Source organism: Glycine soja, chromosome 6 (genome assembly GCF_004193775.1).
Source record: "Glycine soja cultivar W05 chromosome 6, ASM419377v2, whole genome shotgun sequence".
Taxonomy (NCBI): domain Eukaryota; kingdom Viridiplantae; phylum Streptophyta; class Magnoliopsida; order Fabales; family Fabaceae; genus Glycine; species Glycine soja.
Window position 1 is genome coordinate 3350312 of NC_041007.1, and position 10788 is coordinate 3361099.

At 32.8% G+C, this 10788-nt stretch overlaps 1 protein-coding gene across 2 annotated transcripts; it reads left to right on the top strand.

The window, feature by feature from the left end:
* The first annotated feature begins 5788 nt into the window (after window positions 1-5788).
* Window positions 5789-10039, top strand: LOC114414752 (metal transporter Nramp2-like). Of its 2 annotated transcripts, none has more exons than XM_028379144.1 (4): window positions 5789-6635; window positions 6857-6993; window positions 7135-7787; window positions 9373-9538. In XM_028379144.1, the coding sequence occupies exons 1-4, from the start codon at window positions 6079-6081 to the stop codon at window positions 9391-9393; spliced, it is 1368 nt and encodes a 455-aa protein (XP_028234945.1). In that variant the 5' UTR covers window positions 5789-6078; the 3' UTR covers window positions 9394-9538. The 2 variants fall into 2 exon arrangements, with proteins under 2 accessions (XP_028234945.1, XP_028234944.1); XM_028379143.1 differs by having other exon boundaries at window positions 5794-6635; window positions 9315-10039.
* The last annotated feature ends 749 nt before the right edge of the window (window positions 10040-10788 follow it).

Genomic DNA, 10788 nt, shown 5'->3' on the forward strand with positions numbered 1-10788 from the left:
TATGTTACTTGTCGACAATGCTTTTTGAAAGCATTTTAGGGATATATAAAAAAACAATTCATTTATTAGAGTTTCATAAAAATGGAAGTTACATATTTTTTATAATTACAACTTCCATGTGTTCACAAAAGTGTTTAAAGGCATGTTTTATTTTTTAAAAAATGCTAAAAATAAGAGAACTTTAACTCAAAAAATGAATGATATTCCATTTAAAATCAAAATCTATCATTTTGTGTAATAATATTCTATTATTACCTATACATATGACCTGATTATTGATAAATAATTTTATTCAATAGGTAATCATAAAATTATAGATTTGTGCATACAAATATCATATGTTGAGGAAAATAATCTTTTTAAGTAGATATTAGTATTTTAATAAATTAGTCTTTGATTTTCATGTAAGAAATACTGAGTTAAAAAAAATAAAAAATCTACCACCTGATAGTCCTGGCACTTGAAGTCATTTTGTGATGAAAATTGTATCCTGACACTAATTAAGTAAAAGGAATGGAAGTAGCTACTCTTAACCTTTTTCTCTATAAACTGTTAAGCTGAAATATACTAATATAAACAATTGTTAGTCTGATTGCTGGAATCAGGAACCACCACGATGTACATAAACCATAATCATTTTCCTCTCGGTCGGAGATGGGAACGACCTTGCTCATAGTCTCTTTGTGCTCACACATTCTGTGGGATGGTGTATCCCTCGTTTCCTCTCGATCGGTAAGTTTATTGTAGCTCTTATGGTTCGGTACCCGACCGAGACACTAGGGTTATCCAATGCGTGACCTATAACACACATACACTCATGTTCCTTGGCCCCTAAGTAAGATGGGCAGTTTATAAGCCACTCCCGGGGATCTCGGGAAGGTGGTTACCGTTTATACGCCTCGTTGCTGAGCTATGAGACAGATTACACTTGACACTTGAATGCTCTTATGTTAGTTCTCCTTCCTTAAGTACGCCATCTATAACAGGAACATAGTGTTTTGACCCAAATCGCCACAGCCAGCCAGCTGGTGATAGGAAGTGATTATATCAGCTTTAGAATTATGGATAGAAAGTTCACAACGATGTGTCGAATTTTAATCTTCAATCTTGAAAATAAATATTCCCAAGCTAAAGTGCGCCAAGTGGTTAGCCAAAAATTAAAGGGTCTACAGCAAAGACTCCGTGTGTGGTTTGAAATGGTGTTGCAACTGTTCCCGTGGACTATTACATGCCAATTTTTCACTACACTCGTTCTTTCACCTGTCAAGGGCTCCAACATTGTTCTCAGTGGAGAACAAATGTCATTTTCTCTATTGCAGTCTGAAATCTCACATCACAGCAACCCGATTTTAGATGAAGATTTTCTGAATTTGCAAGAAGCTTTGCAACTGAATAAACTCGTGCATGTGCTTGGCTTGGAACAATCAACATAAGAGAGAATCAATAAAGGGGGCCGGTGAAAGTGTTTCAGGATGGCCCACTTTACTTTCTTATCAAAATCTGATGGCTCTTGTTATGGCTGCTGCAGATGCTAAGAGCTCGAAACGAAATCGCCAAAATCAAAACAATGCATACTCTGTAGCGCTTTTTGGGTTCGAGTTGGACACTCTTCTAAAAAATGGTGCCTATTATCGGTTATTGTTGACACACAAATTTCAAACAAACCATAAAGTGCTGAGTATCAACTAGGTTATGTTTTTGGTTCAGCACATTGTTGCGCTTTTCTTAAAGCTTATGGAATTGTTCTCATTAAACAACTAACAGTCTTGTTGCAAGAGACAATTAAGTACAGTACTATACCCGGAAGATGTTCCTTTGTTGGGATGTATGAAGATAGAACATTTCCTGTTGGGTCCTCGATTATATGGATCATTAAGATTAAAATTTAGTAAGTAGCTAGTTAAAAGATTATATCCTTATTAATATATAGAGTACGAAATGCCAAAGTAATCATTATAAAAAAAAATGCCAAAGTAATAAATAAGAGAAATAAAGGATATACATGAAAATTACAAATAATTTTAATAAAAATGACAAAATTAATTAATTTTTTAAACTATATATTAGAACCTGATAAATTTATGACTGGTCCAACATCCAAAGTTTTAAATTAGAACCTCATAATGTTCTTAAGTACTACAAATTTATATTATGTGGTAACTGATCCTGTTATTCTGCAGATTGCCTTGTTTTTCTTTGTTTAGTACTTGTTTGATATGATCTTAATTGCTTTTCTTTGTTTAGTACTTGTTTGATATGATTTTGCGCTGTTACATTGAACACACTAACGTTTACAATTTTGCAGGACCATATAAGCAGCAAAATGAGAGAGAGAGAGAGAGAGAGAGAGAGAGAATGAACAGCCAAGCAATGCACTACTAAAAAATGACACCCGATAAAATATTAAAAAGTTACAGGAGAACAGAAAATGCAAAACTCATCTCGATATAGTGTAAAACAATTGAAATTAACAAAGGACTGCAAGCAAAAGTCATTTCCGTAAGCATTATGCATATGTTATAAGACAACAAAAACGTGGACAATATTAATATTAGTCTTATTTGTACAAAAGTGAAATGAAATTTTAACCAAGGAATCTTGCATCATGATTCATGGGACATTTCACTAGTTTTGCACCATTAATGCAGGGCCATAGCTGCCGCAGCTTGAGTGTCGGTGCTTGCACGTAAATGACTTTTTATTTCTTCTAAAAATATTCTTTTTAAAACCAGACCCTTAATCCTTTTAATTATTTATTTTTTCAGAAAAAAATAACCTCAATTGCTTAATTAAATGGAGATTAGAGACTCTAAGGGCTTCCAATATCCTTACTCAAAAGTTACATTTACATTACCGGATGTATTGCATCTTTTTATGTTCATACATTAGTTTAGTTTTTATTTATATATAATATAGGTTTGTCAAGACAAATCACATTAAATTGATGAATGATTTTATGTGTTTTTTGGTACAGATATATGATTTTGTGTGTGATGTTGCATCTAAAACTATAAGAAAACGCGTGTGCTGACTGACTGGCTAACAAAGGTGCTGGAGTGATCTTAGTTAATGGTTACAGTGTCCTCTCACGTGAGCTAGGAACTTTCATTTTGGCTGACGTGTCTATAAATTTTAAGACCTAGCTAAGGCAAATTTTATATATGTGTTATTCTAATATATAATTTAGCACTTTTCATTTTATTCTTCTAACCTTTTATGTGTAAAAATGTTAATTAAAATTTAAGAATAATGTACTTTCAAGTTTTCAATATCTCATTCAATAGTAATTCATTTAACTACTATTTGATAATATAATTTATCACAAGTTGTAAAAGGAATCAATTTCTAAAAATTATTATTATTATAGAGAGAGAGAGAGAATTTATCTCTTAATTTCGATTCTTCAATAATATTTTAAAATGTATGATAATGTTTATAAAAAAAATAGTAAAAGATTTAAGTGAATAAATTTCTAAGTGTATGTTTATAAACTAAGAGTTTGGAGCGATGGACCTCTTCGGCCTTGCCATAGACAACCACGACTCTGCTGTTTGTTGGATTAGCCTAGCCTCCTTTTCTTTCTCTTTGTACTTCCCTTTGATAAGAAAAAAATAAATACAAGAAAAATAGAAGTTTGATTCCATGTGATGCACACACCCCCATTAGAGATCACGAAAAGGATTGGATGAGAACCAAAGGGTCGAGATCCTATTATGTTTCTTGGCTAAAAACGCCCTATAGTTTATGAATAGACTCAATAGAGCACATAATAACACTTGCTTATTAGCATTGCTACTTCATATACAGGGGTCAAAAGTCACCAATGATATATTCCTTTTCAATAATTAATATAAATAATTAAATACAGTGGCATTTCACATTTGTCAACATAAATCTATATTTTTAAATGTTAAATGCATGCATATATATTACTATAAAAAACAATAGAATTTCACAATAACATTAATAGCTTTATGAGTTTTTAAAAGTTGTTCTTAAAATACCATTTCATAAATAAATTAATCTTCTTGACGACTCTATATTAGTAAAATACATTTGTTAACAAGGTGTAATAAATAAACATTAAATAATTTTTTCATTTGTGATAAAGCAAATACTTTTTAACAACGTACTTATTTTTATTTAAAAATTAATGTTTTTCAACTATTGTTCAATAAATAAAAATAATAAATTTAAATTTAGCCTTAAATATGTTTTTGGTTCTGATAAGTTTATATTATTTTTAATTTTAATCCTTGTAAAAAAATTATTCTTTTAATCTATAAGTTTATATATTTTTTTTATAATTTTGGTCCTTATAAGATATTTTGCTCAAAAAATTATAAATTTACAAGGATTAAAAAATAGAAATGAACAAAAAAAAAAACTTAAAGGAATCAAAATTGAAAAAATAATCAACTTACAAAGTTACGAGGGACTAAAATTAGAAAGATGAACTTATTATAAAAACATTCAAATGTGTTTTTAGTCTTTGAAATTTGAGTAATTTTTTTTAGTCTTCTAAAGTTAATTTTTTTTTTTAGTTCATAAAATTCATGAAATATTTATTTTAATCCTTGTGTACAAGAGTTAAATAAGGAATTAAAAATTTACCATTTGTGTCAACTTTTGACCCCAAAATTTGATTTTTTATTTTCTTATTTTAAAGTATGATTTCATGACAATTAAAAGCTACCAAAATCAAGTTAGTAAAAAAATTATAAATTCATTAAACGCTTTAAATACTGATTTAATTTTTTATTGATTTGATTTTAATGGTCTTTATCCGTAAGAAAATTCATCATTTAAAATACAAAATAGAAAGTTAAATTTTGACCATGATTATCAAACTTTTGAGTCAATTTGCTAATTTTTACGAGTTTATAAGTCTACTTACTCTCTATGTGTTGACTCGTGTGCAAGCTCTCGTTGTAGTAAACTCAATAGTATCTTGAGTTTATCACTGAGCAAGCAAGTTTAAAAATTAGACCAAAATATAAGTCATTTTTTGTTGTTTTCTGTGTGTTTAGTATTAAGTATACATTCATTTAGTGTGTTATTCATGAAAAAAAATTATACCTTTAATAATATCAAACCCTTGTTATTTATTAATATCAAACCCTCAATGATGGAAATGATCTACCATTTATATAACAAATGCAAGTTATTATCTAATAGTGATGCATTACTAAACTTGGTTATTTAAGTATTGTATAATTTATGATTTATTATTTTGTTTTGTTATATTGTTGAAATGTTTAATTGGTATGTTATTTATATATATTTTATTATTATTTTTTATATGAAGTGTATTCTTACGGGTCTATCCGTTAAGTCTATAAGTCGAGTATATAAAATTCATCCTCACGACCAGTCTATGTAAGTTATCGAATATGATAATCTTGATTTTGACAATAAAAAATATTTTAAATTATGAATATTTTATTTTTTGTTTGACTAACATCATGAGCATCTTATAATTTTCAAGGATTAAAAAATGACTTTAATTTTAGAGAGAAAAAAAACAAAATGGTTTAAATTAAAGGAATTAGAAATATATTTAAATCTTATAAAAATCAAAATAAAAATTTGATTTATCATAAATTAAAAATATATTTAAACGTTAAATTTGTATAGACAGATTTTAGCAACAGCAAAACAAAATTGACCAAGGCGACTTTTATTTCATTACCTGAAGTAACGTGTTAGGTGCAATAAACATAAGTCATCTCTGAAATTAAGCTGTTGTAAACTGCTCACCTCAAAAGAAAAAACAATGATGTTGAAATTCGGATCGAACGATGGACGTCGCAGACGGTGCAAATGTATCTCTGAAATGCCGAAAATAACCCTACAACCGTGACGTGTCGCTAGATAGTTAGTTCGACTCCACCGGTTGCATCTAGGAGCGGAGCATAGAGTAAGTAACTCCACCACCAGATGGGTACATTAGAACTAGATAGATATATCCGTATAAATAGGCGCATTTGAGTATGCACACGTAGCAGCAAGCCACCGCAAACTGGCTTCTCCGCCGCCCGCGCTCGCCGGAAAATTTTACCACGAATTGGATCAACAATGAGTGCTCCATCGCGAGAAGAGGAGTCGAAGGAGGAGGAGAGGGACGAGGAAGCGAACCGGCTTCTAGAAGAAGAAGAAGAAGCAGAATCATCATCAGAAGAGGGGGAGAAGATCCTGGTGGCGGATTTGGAGTTCGACAGGGTGGACGATGGGAGCGTTCCTCCTCCTTTCTCGTGGAAGAAGCTCTGGCTGTTCACGGGGCCTGGGTTCTTGATGAGCATAGCGTTTTTGGATCCAGGGAATCTAGAGGGGGATCTCCAGGCTGGGGCCATCGCGGGCTACTCGCTTCTATGGCTCCTCATGTGGGCCACCTTCATGGGCCTCTTGATCCAGCTTCTCTCCGCCAGGGTCGGCGTCGCCACGGGCCGCCACCTCGCCGAGCTCTGCAGGGACGAGTATCCCAATTGGGCCCGCCTCGTGCTCTGGTTCATGGCCGAGCTCGCCCTGATTGGCGCCGACATTCAAGAGGTTATTGGAAGTGCCATTGCCATCCAAATTCTCAGCCGCGGCTTCTTCCCTCTCTGGGCTGGAGTTCTAATCACTGCTTCAGATTGGTACCCTTCCTTCTTCTTGCTTTTTTTTTTTTTATCTCTCCCCCCTTCCCTTTTCCTTCACCACTAGACCAACCTTATATCTCCCAGTTAGGCGGCTTTTAGTTTGGCTTGGTTTCATGTTTTATTTTTGCCTTTGACTAATTGCTTCGAACCATTCTACTTTTTCATGTTATAACATGTTTTAACTGTGGTTTATTATTATTCTACCTGTTGTTGAGCAGCTTTTTCTTTCTATTTCTTGAGAACTATGGAGTGAGGAAGTTGGAAGCTGCTTTTGCGGTTCTCATCGCTGTTATGGGTCTTTCTTTTGCCTGGATGTTCGGTGATGCTCAACCTAATAGAAAAGAGCTTTTAATGGGTAAATTTCATCTGATGATGTGCTTCGAATATCAATCACTTTTCTGTGTGATTCATCTGTTTTGGTATTTCAGAAATAAAAATATATGGAGCCCTTAATAACATGGGCATAAAATATAACTGTATTTGTTCCTTGTGTTAGGTATTTTGGTTCCAAGACTAAGCTCGAAAACAATTCGTCAGGCTGTGGGTGTTGTGGGTTGTGTCATTATGCCTCACAATGTATTCCTGCATTCTGCTTTGGTGCAATCAAGGAAGGTTGATCCTAAAAAGATAGGTCGGGTGCAGGAGGCTCTCAACTACTATTCAATTGAATCGGCGGCGGCACTTGCAGTCTCCTTCATGATCAATCTATTTGTCACAACAGTTTTTGCTAAGGGTTTTTATGGAACAAAACAGGCAGATAGCATAGGATTGGTCAATGCAGGGCAGTATCTTGAAGAGAAGTATGGGGGAGGAGTCTTCCCTATTCTTTATATATGGGGGATTGGGTTATTGGCAGCTGGGCAGAGTAGCACCATCACTGGCACATATGCTGGCCAATTCATAATGGGGGGTTTCCTCAACCTTCGTTTAAAGAAATGGTTGAGAGCATTGATCACTCGAAGTTTTGCAATTGTGCCAACTATAATTGTAGCGATTGTTTTTAATAAATCAGAAGGCTCATTGGATGTTTTGAATGAATGGCTCAATGTGCTTCAGTCCATGCAAATTCCCTTTGCTCTAATTCCCCTCCTCACATTGGTCTCCAAAGAGAAGATCATGGGGACCTTTAGGGTTGGGCCTGTTCTTGAGGTTAGTTCATTATCTCCCTGTTCTTTCATTTTGTTGATTGTTAATTACTCCATAAGATGAGATCTCTCTGAAGCAAATCCCCTCATGATTCAAAGTTATGTTTTTAATCTTACTAGATTATTTGACAACAGTAAGGGGACAAAAGTAAAGTTTTCCAATGTTTCAGCTTTGTCTGTGCAGCTAGAAATCTCTATTTCACTTGTTAAGAATGGTTCTGTCACTCTGTCTAGTTTAGCAGCCAGAGTCAATCTGCTTATCAAATCTAGAGTTATTGAAAGAATTAAGATGTATGTTGGCTATTCAACAACAATCTATGCCTATTTTCTGGGTAAAAATAGAAACAGATCTGCTGTAATATATTAAGAGATTGTAACATGCTTGATGCTTGACGTTTCTCTAATCTCTATATTTGCTTCTATCCCTTTTCTTGTTTTGCTGCTCAGATGCAATCGGTTTTAATAGTTTTTGTGTGATTATCTTTGTTCGTATGAAATACATATGTGAATTCTCTAGTTGTAGGTGTTTGTAAATGGATTTGTATTCCTGTAGCAGAATTGATCAGCAAATTTGAATTTAAATAACTTGGAAGATCTGTTTCTGCAAAGTGTATCCGAGTCCAACTATTTTGTTACTAAGCCATGAATTTTCTGCAAATTATGGGTTACTAGAGCATTGCTTATGTTCATGAATCACATCTGGATACATTAATTGATGGGACTGACTTTAGAGTTTGAAGTTTTGAGTGGTTTGATGAGTTTGGATTTAAAAAAGCGACAAACTAGTGATCCTGGAAATTCAATTTGTTAGTATCCCAATTTGTCTGCACAAGCATTTACAAGATAATAGATAAGGATGTAAAATAAATCAAATTTTTCTCATAAATTAGAGTCAACTTATATACCTTAACTATCTTTAGCAGCTTTCTCATCTATCTTATCTAAAAATTGAGGTGCATAATTTGATTTTAACTTATGGGAGAAATTTAATTCATTTTACTTCCCTTATTTTTCTCTTGCAAGTGCTTATGGAGAAATTTATGGAGCTTGGAATTCTTTAGTTATATAAAATATGTGAGTGATTATTGGTCACTTTCTCGAAGCTAATTTTACAAAATATAGATGCCAATGCACTTGCCTTTTCTGACAGAGTGATTGTTTCTCATTATCATGAATGTTTCACTGGTACATCAAGTGAAGTTGTTTGAATTTGAGTTCATACTTCTATAGGTGGAAAAAAAAATTATACCGCTCCTTGCTTGAGTTCATGAATCCTAATGTTGTAAGAGATTGTCTTATAACATTAAGGAAATTGATTGCTGCACATTGATTTCCTATTGTTCCTGTACAAGATTCACATGATTGTGGTCCTTTTTGTAGGAATTGGGTTGATGTAAAACTAATTTATAAATAAAATTGACGAGCAAATACCATATGTCCATATTCATTCAGTAAACTGATTTCAATTTATCAAAATCATGTGGTTTTTTTTCATACTAATGTTTGCTTATTTTATTTATTTATTTTGTAGAGAGTAGCATGGATTGTTGCTGGACTGATAATGATAATTAATGGATATCTCTTGTTAGATTTCTTCGTTTCTGAGGTGAATGGCATTTTGCTTGGTCTTTTAGCCTGCTCCTGCACAACAGCCTATATTGCATTCATTGTATATTTGGTTTCACAGAGCGGTATTCTTCCTTCTGCTTGGGTTAATCGTCTTCCCAAAGGATTTTCTTCTACTGGGAATTAAGTCAATAAAATTCACACACCATGAAAAATCTGGAAACAGTACGGCAAACTTCTGCTAGACAATTTTGCATGAGGAGTTTTCCTTCATACACCATAAAGAGTTTATAGAGTTTCTCTAACCTTGCAACCTGAATTAAAGGGTATACAAGGTCAGATAGAGGAAAGCACCTTGATTTAACTGCTCTTCAATTTTGCAATAGCATTACAGAGTTTACCTCCCATGTGTAACAAGATGGAGATACCTTAAGTAATGGAAGATGCGGAGGGAGCATCATTACAACTTGCAGGATAAATTACCGGTTACCGTCCTACTTAGTTGCCATATTCTTTTTGTAACAAGTTGTGAATTGCTCCATTATTCTTTGATGTAAACAGTTTGTATTTAACTTGGACGAACTGGCACACGTAGGTAGCCAGGTAAGACAGCATACATAAGTTGTAGGGATTACTCAATAGTGCAATGTCCAGTACATTTATATTTATCATCTCTATGCTTTCTAGTTAGCTATGATCTCAACTAACGTGAAGGTGCTACTCAGTTGATGAGCAACACACTAACTAAAAGTAAAAATGGAAGTCACATGTACATGTATAGAATAACTTTCTATATTCTCATGGGTATATAACACATTCTCATTCTCATCTCTCCATGGAAATAAAAGTGTGTGAAAACATATTAAAAAATGAAACTACAATATTCTCATAAATCAGCAATACGTGGGAATCTTTTTTCAAAACATGTAACAAACATAGGAATATTACATTCTTGTGTTTATATTACTGGGAATAAGATTTTAATCCATAAAACATATTACTGGGAATAAGATTTTAATCCATAAAACAAACACTCTTATGCTTTTAATATCAAATGAACCATTTAACTTAATTTTTCATTTCTTTCAATCTATATTTTTAAAATTTTGAGTTTTATCTTTGAATATTTTTTTTATAAAAATTATTCATATATAATTAATAATAATAATAATAGTAATATCACTACAAAATATTTATATGAATCTAAAATGATTAAGTACATTAGCCTACAAGCTGTCTCTATTGGAAACTCCAAAGAAAAACATCAAGTCAAGGGACATTTAACGGTATGGCCGTATGGGGTTATTGATTGGAGTCATTAAACTGTGAAGAACAATAAAAGGTGAGTCGGAAGTATATTATTATTGGCGAGGATAAATGTTATTTTGGGCTATTAAGTTTTAGTGTCTTTTTTAGTCTTTTATAATTCAAAAAAAATT

Coding starts and splice junctions, on each gene's coding strand:
- LOC114414752 (XM_028379143.1), top strand. CDS start 6,079: ATGAGTGCTCCATCGCGAGAAGAGGAGTCGAAGGAGGAGGAGAGGGAC. Junction 6,994..7,134: donor TAGAAAAGAGCTTTTAATGG/GTAAATTTCATC, acceptor TCCTTGTGTTAG/GTATTTTGGTTCCAAGACTA. Junction 7,788..9,314: donor GGGTTGGGCCTGTTCTTGAG/GTTAGTTCATTA, acceptor TTTATTTTGTAG/AGAGTAGCATGGATTGTTGC.